This window comes from Delphinapterus leucas, chromosome 2 (genome assembly GCF_059928025.1).
Source record: "Delphinapterus leucas isolate spDelLeu-1000000601 "Yukka" chromosome 2, BTC_Dleu_Yukka2, whole genome shotgun sequence".
Lineage (NCBI taxonomy): Eukaryota > Metazoa > Chordata > Mammalia > Artiodactyla > Monodontidae > Delphinapterus > Delphinapterus leucas.
In genome coordinates this window covers 72,537,941-72,551,374 of record NC_143130.1, presented here as the reverse complement: position 1 = coordinate 72,551,374, position 13,434 = coordinate 72,537,941, and the positions used below count along the sequence as shown (strand labels likewise).

The following is a 13,434-nucleotide window of genomic DNA, read 5'->3' as shown; positions in this document are numbered from 1 at the left end:
TACACAGCATGAAGTTTACATTAGTGTAAATTTTTATTATCAGAACTTAGAATTACACTGTAAGATTTTTCTCAGGTGACAATAACATCCAACGTCCCCAAAGAGAAAAAAATATATTGAATATATAACCAAAAGGTCATGTGACACTCTCAGTGGAAACAAGACTTTAAAGGTCGCCTATTATTTTCTAAAGTTTTTACCAACAAAAACAAACCTGGGACCTGGATCTTCATTCTTTCTCCTTAATCACCTTGGGGACTACGAGTGACTTCTATAGTAGCCAGTATATATAATCCTTCAGTAAATCTCCGAATCAATTTGAGGAAATCACAGGCCTTCACTAAATCCTGGTAGCATACATCAACTTAACTGTACGTATCACACATAAAGGATGGCTTTCTTAGAGATCTCATGAAACTGACCACCTAACTGAAAGTTGAAACAAACACAAGGTACTATAAAAGGCAAAAGAAATAAAATTAGAATTCATTGAATTACTACAGAAAGCCATATGCCAAGAGGGAAACAGAGGGTGGATTTCCCTCCTCTTCCTTATCAATCTACGCTCTGTATAAATGTTCATCAAATTCTGCAGGTGGTAGATGAAACTTCAAATTTGTGAGATAAGATAAACAGGTGAATGAAACAGCATCACTACTTCAGAAGTAGTAAATGCATTTTCTAATGTAGAAATGACACAAGTAGTCTATAAGAGATTTAGAAATAATTTTCAAACTATATCATAACTCACTTTTGCTAGACTCGAAAAGCATGGACCAGCCCTTTCCTTATTAAGTAGCAACACTGTATTTGAAAATGGTGACCTTTAGTTACATCTAATACTAGGGTTATAAAATGGGTAAGATTTATAATTTAAACTAAGACTCTTCTTTTCCAACAAACTGGGTTCTTTTAGGCCCTAAAAATATTTTCAAAATACTGGGGTCATAGGAAGTTGCACTACTGATTTTTAGTACTGCATACACACAGCTGATGTTGACTAAATATATCAGTAGAATAAAAGAACATACATTAGATCCATGCCGGCCAAGAACTTCCCATTCACCGCTGGTAATTGCTATTTCCTCTTTGACAGGGCACTTGAAATCACCTGAAGATAAACATAATCATAATTCAGCACTCTACACCAGACTACAAGCAAATGAAACAATGAAAACTAGTATTCTAAACTCTTTTTTCCAAAAAGTTAACACTGAAAAATTCAAAGTTATGTCTGGAGTAATGAAAATGTTTTGGAACTAGATAGAGGTGGTAGGTATTTGCACAACTCTGTAAATGTACTAAATGCCACAGTTCATTTTAAATGTTCACTTTAAAATGGTTAATGTTATGTGAATTTCACCTTATAATAAAGTCTAAAGTTAAAAAAAATTCCAAGTTATGAGTCTTCATAATAATAATGGAATAATCCATGTAAATAAAGTGAAAACAGCAAAATAGATTGTTACGGCAAAGACAGAAAAGAACTCAAAAGCACTTGCATTCTTAGACCCTTGGTTAGAAAGATAAAAAAATCTAATGGGTCAATAAGGCATTTCTTCCAGAAATGCAACAAACTACCTAAGAAGCCAGAAAGGAAAATTTTAATACAACTGTTTTTCATTTGCCAAAAACAAATTGGGTATTACCATAGTCCATACCAACATGTCTCATTTATCTTAATAAGATTCTGTCTTGGTAGATGAGGCTTTCTCAGTGGCATAAGGAGAAAGTTAAAAAAATGGAACCACTGCTCTATGCCTAGCTGCTACCAGCTCTGGCTCTGGGGAGTGACAGCTGAGGACAAGCTCAGATGGTGAAATGATACAGGATCTTAAGTAGGGTCCTACTCAAGTTAAAAAAAAATAGACTCCTTTTCTTTTTCTTAGATACAAAAATTCAACTTAGTACTTTAAATTTTATCACCAGAAAATAAATATTATTTAACATATAATAAATACTAATTGGGACTTCCTTAGCGGCGCAGTGGTTAAGACTCCGTGCTCCCAATGTAGGGGGTCCGGGTTTGATCCCTGCTCAGGGAACCAGATCCCACATACATGCCACAACTAAGGAGCCCACCTGCCGCAATTAAGACCCAGTGCAACCAAATAAATATTTAAAAAAAATACTAATTGTTACACATTATAGACACTCATGGAAGAAAGGAGGGAAGAAGAAAATAAAATGGACATCAAGAAAAGGAGGAAGATCTGGAGCAAGAAAGACTAAGTATAAAGGAGGGAAACGGAAATAAGAGGTAGACAAACTGAGGGGCCCAGAAACAGACACTGAGAGGGAAAAGAAGCTAGGTGTTCTGAGAAGAATGTTAGCTAAGGTGACAGTTCTTATTCTTCAACAGGAGCATAAAATTTTAAGTTATCTTTTTATCACTGTCCCGAGAATGCTGCTTTAGTTAATTAACTACTATTCAAGCTCTTTGACCAGTCTTCATCACTAAACTTTCCAGAATTCCATAAGTAGATTTAATTTCTGAACAACAGAGGAACTGGTAAGGGCAATTTCATGCTAAGGGCCAAGTTAAACTAAGGCTCTTAGGGAAGAAATCTCAATCTTGGATATATAAGCTCCTGTCTGATTAAAAAACAATTAGGCTAAGAGAAGAAGCAAAGTCATACGCAGTATTTACTTTGCTGTCCTAAGATGTAGCTCACTGTTTCCCAAGTAAGAATGATATTTAAAAGACCATGTTGAGGGCTTCCCTGATGGTGCAGTGGTTAAGAATCCACCTGCCAATGCAGGGGACATGGGTTCGAGCCCTGGTCCGGGAAGATCCCACGTGCCACGGAGCAACTAAGCCTGTGCGCCACAACTACTAGAGCCCATGAGCCACAACTACTGAGCCCACATGCCCCAACTACTTTAGCCCACATGCCTAGAGCCTGTGCTCTGCAACAAGAGAAGCCACTGCAGTAAGAAGCCCGCGCACTGCAACGAAGAGTAGCCCTTGCTCACCGCAACTAGAGAAAGCCTGCACGCAGCAATGAAGACCCAACGCAGCCAAAAATAAATAAATAAATTTATATATATATTAAAAAAAGGCCATGTTGAAAAAACAAACAACCCACTAAAAAGTCGGCAGAGGATTCAAATAGACATTTCTCTAAAGAAGATATACAAATGGCTAAGCAACATGATAATGTTACTAATCATTAGGAAAATGCAAATCAAAAGCACAATGACATACCGTTTCACACCCACTAGGATGGCTCTTAGCAAAAAACCCCCACAAAACAAAAACGAAACCAAAACAAACAAAAAAAACTACACCCAGAAAATAACAAGTGTTAGCGAAGATGTGGAGAAATTTGAACTTCTGTGCACTTCTAATGGGAAAGTACTAAGGTGCAGCTGCTATGGAAAAGAGTATGGTGGTTCCTTAAAAAATTACAAAAAGAGTTACCATATCCAGCAATTTCGCTTCTGGGTATATACCCAAAAGAATCGAAAGCAGGGTCTGAAACAGATGTCTGTCCACCCATGCTCGTTGCAGCATTACTCACAACAGTCAAAAGGTAGAAGCAACCCATCTGTTCATGGATAGGTGAATGGATACACAAAATGTGTTTCTGTATATAATGGAATATTATTCAACCTTAAAAAGGAAGGACATTTTGACACATGCTACAACCTGGCTGAACCTTGAAGACACTATGCTAAATGAAATAAGCCAGTCATAAAAGGACAGACCTGTATGATTCCACTTATATGAGGTATCTAGAGTAGTCAAATTCATAGAGACAAAAAGTGGTTGCCAGGGGCTGAGGGGAGGAAGGAATGAGAAGTTACTTATTTTCCACTAAATCGGGTATTATTTATTGGATAGTTTCAGTTTTGGAAAATGAAAAAAGTTCTGGAGATGGATGGTGGTGATGGTTGCAGAACAATATGAATACACTTAATGCCATGAAAACGCATACTTAAAAGTTAAAATGATAAATTTTGGTTTGTATATTTTACTACAGTTTTTAAAAAATGGCTATGTTGAGTCTGTTAAGTTACAAATGGCAGTAAAGCATGTAACATAACATCATTAAATGCCTACTATTCCAAAACAAACTCTATATTATTAAAGTAGAAAACCATAACTCAATTTTTTAAAAACACAGGAGTATTCAATGTACCATTTCATTTTTCCTAGGCTTACACATTCTGTATTACATTTCCCAGAAAGAAAACCATCACTTTTTAAAAAGAAACTAACTTCAGTTGACATAATATTTAATTTCACTTTGGGAAACATAATTATATCAATCTGAAGAGCTATGCCTATAAATCAACTTCAGTGTACATGCAGACAGTATAAAAAAATCTAGTATGCACAAATATCTAATTACTTCGTAACATTTTAAAACTAGCTTTTTTAATCTAAAAATTATATGAGCTCACTTTAAACAAAATGTATAGTTAAGGCAAAAACAGAAAGTAAAAGTAAATAATCCCAATACCCAGAGATTACCCACTATTAATAGTTTATTATGTATCCATCAAGAACTTTGTCCTATGCTTATAAAGTACACAAAAAAGACATTACATTACCCTGCCCCTCCCACCTTCTGCCCCCAACGTTTTCCCCTTTTTAAATAAAAAAGGATTTCTTACTTGGGGCAGGCAGCCCACCACTGGATCGTTTGTATTTGCTCTCCTTTAAAATGGATGTGATTTTATATAAATGACGAAAACCTGTTTTGCATTCAGAGGCAAAAATAAATTCAATTTCATCTTCATGACTTTGGGGAAAAACATGAAAGATGTCATGGATCTGTAAAATGAATAGCTTAATTTACTATACACATTAATGAAAATACTACATAAACAATTCAATTAAGCCAGAGAAAGAAGAATTACTTGATAAACATACTCTGAAATATAAATAACTGTCAGGCTAGGGTGTATGGTATATGTACAATTAGAGATTTTGCCTAGGCCTTTCACGTTTCTCTTACTTTAGTCAAAGACTTCATCTATTGAGAAATAAATGTTTCCAAATGGAGAAAAAAGAAAAATATGACCAAAAGCTGTTTCTTACTCACCATCTCTGAAATTCTTTGAAACACGGCACGAAGTTTGTTTAATGATATAAATCTTATTACAGAAGTGATGAGGAAAAATGTCTTTTACTTTTCTTTTCCAGAGAGAAATATTCTAACAGTTCAAGGGAAAACAGATGTTCATCTGTTTTAGGTGAATCATATGAAGCCTATATTCAGCCAGGGAGTGAGCTGGCTTTATTTATTTTGTATCTTGTTTAAGTTTTTTCCACTAAACTGGAAAATGAAAAATTCAATCCCAAACTGTTATATTTTGGTATAGTTTGCCAACTTAGAAGAGTTAAAAGAGAAAGTCTTTCCTAGACAGGATTCTTGTGGTCCTCTCAGAGGCACTAATGAGGCTGTGTTTTCATTATCTGATGTGTCCAGAAACAAGGGCAATTCTGCAGCCAGGGAGATGTCATTTCAGTGGCATCTACCTTTTATGTACAAACCATTACCCATTCTGGAACCAACATTCCAATCTGAAAATGTTCAAACTAAGCAAATAACATTCAAGGTTACTTTGAACTCAAAAAATTCATTTTGATAGTTTTGCTATCGAGCTTCATTTGCTTTAGCATTCTGAGAAAATATTCAAACCAAGTACAAGAAAACATGCATACATTTATCCAGATGTCTGTTGTTTCTTCATAGATAATCAGTGGCGTCACAGAGTCAGGTACTGACTCGATGAGTCTCTGTCTTTCCATGGCATCATCTTCTACTGGGATAAATAATTCAGGTGAGATCAACACTATCTGTAGGCGAGTTTGGGAGCGATCTAGTAGGATAGTCCACGCACTATTTAAATAAACAAAAGAAAAGCACAAAATAAAGCACACTCTTCGGAAAATGAATATTCCACTAATCTTTCCCCTAGCACCCATCAGTTATTTCTATAATCACAATGAAAGTATTGCTTTAGTATATGTTAAATTATCACTTACAAACGGCTAATTAAAAGTATTAGCTTATTCTATACGTATTTTTAAAAGTTAAGCTTGAGTAGAGTTTTTAAAAGTAGTTTTCTTTAAATTTCCAAAATCACAGATGGCCTTTGAAATTGTTTTCTCCCTTTAATGTCGATAAATGCCTCGTGAAACTCCTGCTGTCCACATTAGACACGGGAACTACATGTAATCATCTTCACATAAGGCTCTACAAATGTTTCTGCTTAATTATTCAATTAAAAAAATACATACTTATATGTGAGCCTAAAAGTCATACAATTTAACCACAAATAACACTGTGAAACTGTGACTGGCTAAGAGACAGAATTAAAATGCAATGCACCTATGCTTATAGGATTACAAGTCCACTTAGTTCAGGAAAAATTCTTTGTGCAGAACTAGCTACACTTCAAATTTACATGTGAAGGCAGTTCCAACGGAAAGGAAAACCTATCAGCACAGACAGTTCTGGGTCCTAAATTATTTGTAAAGAAGTGGCAATTTAACATACGCACTATTTTCCCTCTGGAGTCCATCCAGCTCTGGCAATATATTCAACTCCTTCAAACAGAATCTCAAAAGGCTGAATTAGTTCCTTATCTATGACATCTATAAGCTATTAAAAAAGAAAAAAGGAATCTAGTTATAGAAAACTGAGATAAGTAACTAGCTTATTGGTCTACTTAAATCACTATCTTTAACAGCATACTTTTTCAGTCTTAGGTACACAGGATTAACAAAACCAGCAGTAAGTCATGGGTTACCTATACTGGTGCTCTACACCTGAAAAGTTCTAACTACAAGAATCAGCATAGTCTAAATGTCTTTTCCCGTGAGTTTATACTAACAGAACTCTTGATAATAACTGGTAAAATCAGATTTTAATCACTTTATAGACTCTAGTATCTAAGAAAACTAATAGTCTCTAGTTCCTTTTATTTTAGCTTAAAATACTATTTTTGTAATATATTAGTGAAATGGTCCTGAGTAAGCAAACTTTTTTCCCTTAATAGTCTAACACAATTTTAAATATACTTTCTAAAAAATGGACAAAGGATCTGAATAGACAGTTCTCCAAAGAAGATATACAAATGGCCAATAAGCACATGAAAAGATGCTCAACATCATTAGCCATCAGAAAAATGTAAATCAAAACCACAGTAAGGGGGCTTCCTTGGTGGCACAGTGGTTAAGAGTCCGCCTGCCAATGCAGGGGACACGGGTTCGAGCCCTGGTCCGGGAAGATCCCACATGCCACAGAGCAACAAAGCCCATGAGCCACAACTACTGAGCCCACTGCCGCAACTACTGAAGCCTGTGCGCCTAGAGTCCATGCTCTGCAACAAGAGAAGCCACTCCGGTGAGAAGCCCACGCACCGCAACGGGGAGTGGCCCCTGCTCGCTGCAACTAGAGAAAAGCCCACACGCAGCAAGGAAGAATCAACACAGCCAATAAATAAATAAATTAATTAAAAAACAAAAAAAAAACCACAGTAAGGTGCAACTTCAAATCCACTAGGATGGCTAGGATAAATAAAATGTGGTATATCCATACAATGGAATATTTTTGGGCGATAAAAAGCAGTGAAATGCTGTTACGTGGTGCCAACATGATTAGTGCTTGAAAACATGATGCTAAGTGAAATAACTCAAACTAGATACTGTATGATTTCATTTATAAGAAATGTCCAGAATAGGCAAATCCATAGATACAAAGTAGATTAGTGGTTGCCCAGAGTTGTGGGGCATGGAAAGGTTTGGGGGTGAAAGGGATGTGAGTTTCTTTCAGGGGTAATGAAAATGTTCTAAAATTGACTGTGGTGATGGTTGCACAATTCTGTGAATATACTAAAGGCCATTTTAAACTTTAAATGAGTGAATTGTATTGTATGTGAATTATATTTCAGGGACTTCCCTGGCGGTCCAGTGGTTAAGACTCTGCACTCACAGTGTAGGGGGCCCAGGTTCGATCCCTGGTCAGGGAACTAGATCCCACATGCCACGACTAAAAAAGATCCCGCACGCAGCAACGAAGACCCCACGTGCCACAACTAAATAAATTTAGTGCAGCCAAATAAATAAATAAATATTTAAACTGTGTGTGTGTGTGTGTGTGTGTGTGTGTGTATATATATAAAATTATACTTCAATAAAGTTGTTAAAAAAGTCTAGCAGAGAAGACTGTTTTTAAATTAATTTTGTGTGCATTTAGCTTATAAGCATCTGTCCAAATGGAAAGTAGCAGTATTAAAGAAATGAGGGATATTTAATCTACTGTAGACATCTATTCAACACAGAAGGTGACTCACCAGTCAGTAACCACTATTTAAGAAATACTGATCTGGAGAATTAACACAGGCAAAGAGGAAAAATACTGGAAAGGAGTGGTAAATATGCATATCCCTATATTCCTATCTTGGGAACCAGCAGAAAGTTTTCAAAGTAGAAAATTAGGTCAACCTGAAATCATGATCTGTAGATGTCTCAGCAAGTTCAACAAGTCCAAAAAATAAAAAAGCATATCTAAAATCTCTACTGACAGACTAGTCAAATGATACAAAAAGTTAACATTTTATACTTACCCTTCCTTCAGCATCAATCAGTATTTCCGACATCTTAAAAGTGACTTTTGGATTTGCTGTGCCTTTAGAAAGAGACATAAATGAATAGTAATGCATATCCAAAATTACTCAAACAAATTTTGCCAGATCAATCCTTTTTATTCTTTAGTCAAATGAGGAATGTTGCATATAGTCAGGACTTTATTGCATAAGTATCTCAAAACTCCTTTTCAATTCATAATTTTTAATATGGCTATAAAAAAAAAGCTGAGAAACATCAAGAGTTAGTTCGTAATGAAGGGGAATTCGTATCATTTCACAATTGAAACACTGTAAATAGCAATATGGGAAAAAATTACTAATTTATTAAGAACATAATCCCTTAAAAATCTTTATTTCCTAGCAAAAGTACTTCTTTATTCATTTCTTGAAATAATCAGTTTTGTGCACTTCCTCACCTTTGAAATAATTAAAAAGGATCAGCCTGTAATTAAAAAACCTACTTCAGAGACACTTAAACAATCCATCCTTACTAAATCTGTAAAATATCCATGTTGACCATACCTTTGGATGAATGCAGAAAGAATCTTGTTTGAAAAGCAGGAATGAGTGAATATAAATGCCAATGGAATACAGTACCTGTTTTAGGATAACGGAATGAATCTGCCCTCCTTGTTTCCAACATAGGGGACGTAACATGAATAATTTCCACTTCGGATTCATCATTTTCTTCATACAGAATTCTAAGAATTTTACTGCCACTGCGAGCTTAAAAGGAAATTAAATATTGAAAATTTAGGAGAATTATGCCAGAAAGTAATCATAATTGACCATTCCCTCTAGTATTATATCTCCTATAGTGAAAAACAGTTTATACATAAAACATGCTGCCTTTTATGTATAGAGTATATGTACAATGTATTAAGCTAGAATGTAAAACAAATTTCTAACCAGATCACAGTCAAAAAGTTTGAAAGCTACTGCTTTAGAGAGCTGTTTCTCAGCTAGTAAAATCCTTGTGAATACACCAAGAAAAAGGAGGAATTTGTGCTCTTTTTTTCTGATCCATTCATACACTAATTTGGCCATCTGTTCATGCAGACTCTAGTCAATCCTGTTTTTTATAGCAACTCCCATTAAGGGGTGGTATTTTTTATTTTGCCACCAATGTTGCCACCAACCAGCTTCTAGATGAAAACCTGGCAAGGAGAGTTGAAGGACTTGGGGTACTGAACCACAATACACCTGTTTTTTATGAGAACTCATTACGGTGAGATATAGCCTGAATATTCTAAATAACTACTGGTAGGATCCAATCTTCATCACTTCAGAATCTATTTTAAGAATCTGTGCAGTTAACTAATTGGTAGTTGAATCTCATAATACTTTAATTGACCTGTAATATATTATTTTGAAGCCTCTTACTTGTTTCAGCTTCTGGACACCACCAATAACCAGAATATCTATCAAATTCTTCTTGAAGAACAAAGGTAGCAACTCCAGCTGATCTTGGATCCTCTTCCATGTTGGCTAGCTCTAGACAAACATAAAAGCAAAATTATCACAGAAGTTCTCTATCTTTTCATAGCTACAAAGCAGAATGATTCCATTTATTCTGAAAGGCAGCTATAGTATAGTGGTGAACTGTGGAGCTAAATGGACTGAATTCAAATCTGAGTTCCATCATTTACTAAATGACTGACCCTGGGCAAAGCACCTGATCACGTTCCACTGCAGTACCCATTTATAAATGGGAATAAGAACCTACCTTATATGGTTGTTATGAGGATTAAATGAGTTATTTTACATAAAGTACTTAGAAAAAAGCCTGAGCCATAGTATGTGTTCCATAAATGTTAGTTATTATTTTCCCATTTAGCTAGGACCATGGGAAAAAGAATACATGTAAAGGGTCATGGTGACTTTTTACTCTCCTACACAGAGAAGCACATCTTTAGACCGAGAATGGGGTCTAACAGATCATGTAATTCACCATTTTTCCTCCCTCCCCTTCCTCTTATTTAACCAAAGCAGATGAGCTTTTATCTGTTTTACACCTAGGTTTCCAGCAAATAGTCTGAAGGGAACTCTTGCTTTAAAAACAAAATCTAGGGATTTCCCTGGTGGTCCAGTGGGTAGGGCTCCACACTCCTAATGCAGGGAGCCTGGGTTTAAGCCCTGGTCAGGTAACTAGATCCCACAGGCATGCTGCAACTAAGAAGCCTGCACGCCGCAACTAAGACCTGGCGCAGCCGAAATCAATCAGTCAATCAATCTGAAAAACTACAAAGCCATAATTATGTAAGATTTCATGACATGGGAAAATGTTTACAATATACTTGAATTTAAAAAAGCATATTACTAAATAACATGTATACTGATTCCATTTATAAAAGTGTAATACAAATACATATTTTTTAAAGTGTCAGGATATAAATCAAAATGTGGTCCTCTCCAAATAGTGAGACTATGAACAACCTTTTTAAAAAGAATTGCTTTATAATTTACAAAATCTTAAGTGTACTGTTTACTCTGAAAAATGCATATGCTTGCATAACCACACGCTATCAAGACACAGAATATTTCCAACACCCCAGAATGTTTTCTCATGCCCCTTCCCAGTCAATGTCCATTCCTGCCTCAGAAGCAACCACTGATCTGACTTCTATCACCATAGGTTAGTTTTGAATATTCCAGAATTTCATGTAAGTGAAATCATACAGTATACACTCAGCAACAAACACAGTATGTTTGTTGCTGAGTGGTATTTCACTGTATACCACAGTTCTTTTATCCATTCATCTGTTAATGGACATCTGAGCAGCTTCTAGTTGCTATTATGAATAAAGATGCTATGATTATTCTTGTGTAAGAAGCTATGTGGACATGTGTTTTCCTTTCTCTTGAATAAAGACCTAGGACTGGAATGGCTGGGTACTGTAAAAAATTTATCTTTAAATTTATAACAAACTGCCACACAGTTTTCCAAAGTATCTGTATTATTCTATACTCTTACTAGCAATGTATGAAAATTCCTCTCCAACATTTGGTGTTCTAACGGGTGTGCAGTAATATCTCGCAGTGATTTTAATTTTATAGGCAGGTGTCACTGTATTATGTTCTCTTATCTGTATTTTCTGTATGTTGTCTGAAACAAATGTGCAATATGAACCAATGACCCCTTATCCAAAAATTTTGAGTCCAGAAGTGTTTCGAACTCAGAATTAGGGGGATTTTTTCATATTCATACATCTATGCATAATTATGTCACTCTCCAGCAGGGTAATCAAATACCCTGTAATCAAATATACTAATATTCCTGCAGCAAATTTAGGAATAGGCACACTAAGTAGGATTAAGATTATAAATATCCTCAGGTCAGTTCAGGTCAGGTTTTGCCACCAAATGAGTTTTAGCACCAACCTAATGAAAACTAACCTCAGTTTTCAGAGTTTCTGAATTTTGGAATTAATGATATAGCCAAAACCAGCACTCAGTTTTCTTGGATCTTTCAACTACTCCAAAGTTATACCTTCCATACTGCTTTGTATTTTGTTCTCCTTTAGATGTGAGACTATGTATCGCTCATTTATATCTCCCTATCACTTACTACAGACCTCGATTACTAAGATTAATTAGATGAATAAATGGTATCATCTTGTTCTCCCAATAAGATATGTCCTTTGAGAGGAGAGGTTGGTATTAAGTTACCTTTAAATTCCTCTATTACAGGAGGCAGAGAATAAACAAATGCACATGCCAACCGACTACACCCACCCCAAAGGGGACTTTCACGTGGAAACCTACTGTGAATAAGAGGGGTAAGAGTGATGTTGCTTACTCTCTACCTACCTTTCTATCTAGGGCTTCCCTGGTGGCGCAGTGGTTAAGAATCCACCTGCCAATGCAGGGGACACGGGTTCGATCCCTGATCCAGGAAGATCCCACATGCTGCGGAGCAACTAAGCCCGTGCGCCACTACTACTGAGCCTGCGCTCTAGAGCCCATGAGCCAAGACTACTGAAACCTGCACACCTAGAGCCCGTGCTCTGCAACAAGAGAAGCCACCGCAATGAGAAGCCTGCGTATCGCAGCGAAGAGTAGACCCCGCTCACTAAAACTAGAGAAAGCCCGTGCACAGGAACAAAGATCCAATGCAGCCCTCCAAAAATTAATTAAAAATTTTAAAAAATGGTCTATTTCACATGTTCAAAAAAAAAAAGCAGTACACTATTTCCCATCTTTCATTTGTATAAAAGCTTTGGAGAAAAACATACACATCTTTTCTGTGTTTTCAGTACTGCTTAGCATTATTATAGTCACTTCAATAAAAATTAAAAATTTCCACAATACAGAAAGTTTTATTTTTCCTATTAGGACAAAATAACTAAGCAGGCTCTGCAAAAAGGGGAGACAAATTTTTAAGTAGTTCTTATAGTGTGTACTAGATTTTTCTGTTTGTTTCCCTAAAAACAAGGTTAATTTTTAAAATTAAATTTTATTTTAATCAGAACAGTTTTGGGACTTCCCTGGTGGTCCAGTGGTAAAGAATCTGCCTTTCAGTGCAGGAGACGCAGGTTCGATCCGTGGTCGGGGAACTAAGATCCCACATGCCACAGGGCAACTGAGCCCGTGAGCCGCAAACTACAGACCCCATGCGCTTTGGAGCCTGCTCACCATAACTAGAGAGGGAACCCGCACGCCACAACTAGAGAGAAGCCTGTGCACCGCAACAAAGAGCCCGAGCACCGCAACGAAAGATCCCGCATGCTGCAACGAAGATCCCGTGTGCCACAACTAAGACTCTACACAACCAAAAATACAAATTAAAAAAAAAAAAAAAAAAGAACAGTTTTGGGGAAAATTCTG

General features: G+C 36.2%; 1 protein-coding gene and 1 non-coding gene across 9 annotated transcripts in view; one reads left to right on the top strand and one right to left on the bottom strand.

Moving 5' to 3' along the window:
• DPP8 (dipeptidyl peptidase 8) overlaps positions 1-13,434 on the bottom strand; it is a 54,562-nt gene that overhangs the window by 18,331 nt on the left and 22,797 nt on the right. For all 8 annotated transcript variants that reach the window (XR_016392073.1, XM_022579801.3, XM_089907094.1 and 5 more), the window contains 7 exons: positions 9,991-10,101; positions 9,205-9,333; positions 8,587-8,648; positions 6,520-6,620; positions 5,678-5,855; positions 4,624-4,783; positions 1,032-1,111 (listed from right to left, as the gene is read on the bottom strand). Coding sequence is in view for 7 of the 8 variants with exons in the window: in XM_022579801.3 (XP_022435509.1) it covers positions 1,032-1,111; positions 4,624-4,783; positions 5,678-5,855; positions 6,520-6,620; positions 8,587-8,648; positions 9,205-9,333; positions 9,991-10,101 (821 nt within the window). In the remaining variant the exon portion in view is untranslated. The remainder of the gene's footprint in view (positions 1-1,031; positions 1,112-4,623; positions 4,784-5,677; positions 5,856-6,519; positions 6,621-8,586; positions 8,649-9,204; positions 9,334-9,990; positions 10,102-13,434) is intronic.
• Positions 7,917-7,989, top strand: TRNAV-CAC (transfer RNA valine (anticodon CAC)). The gene has a single exon. It is a non-coding gene; the product is annotated as a tRNA-Val (tRNA).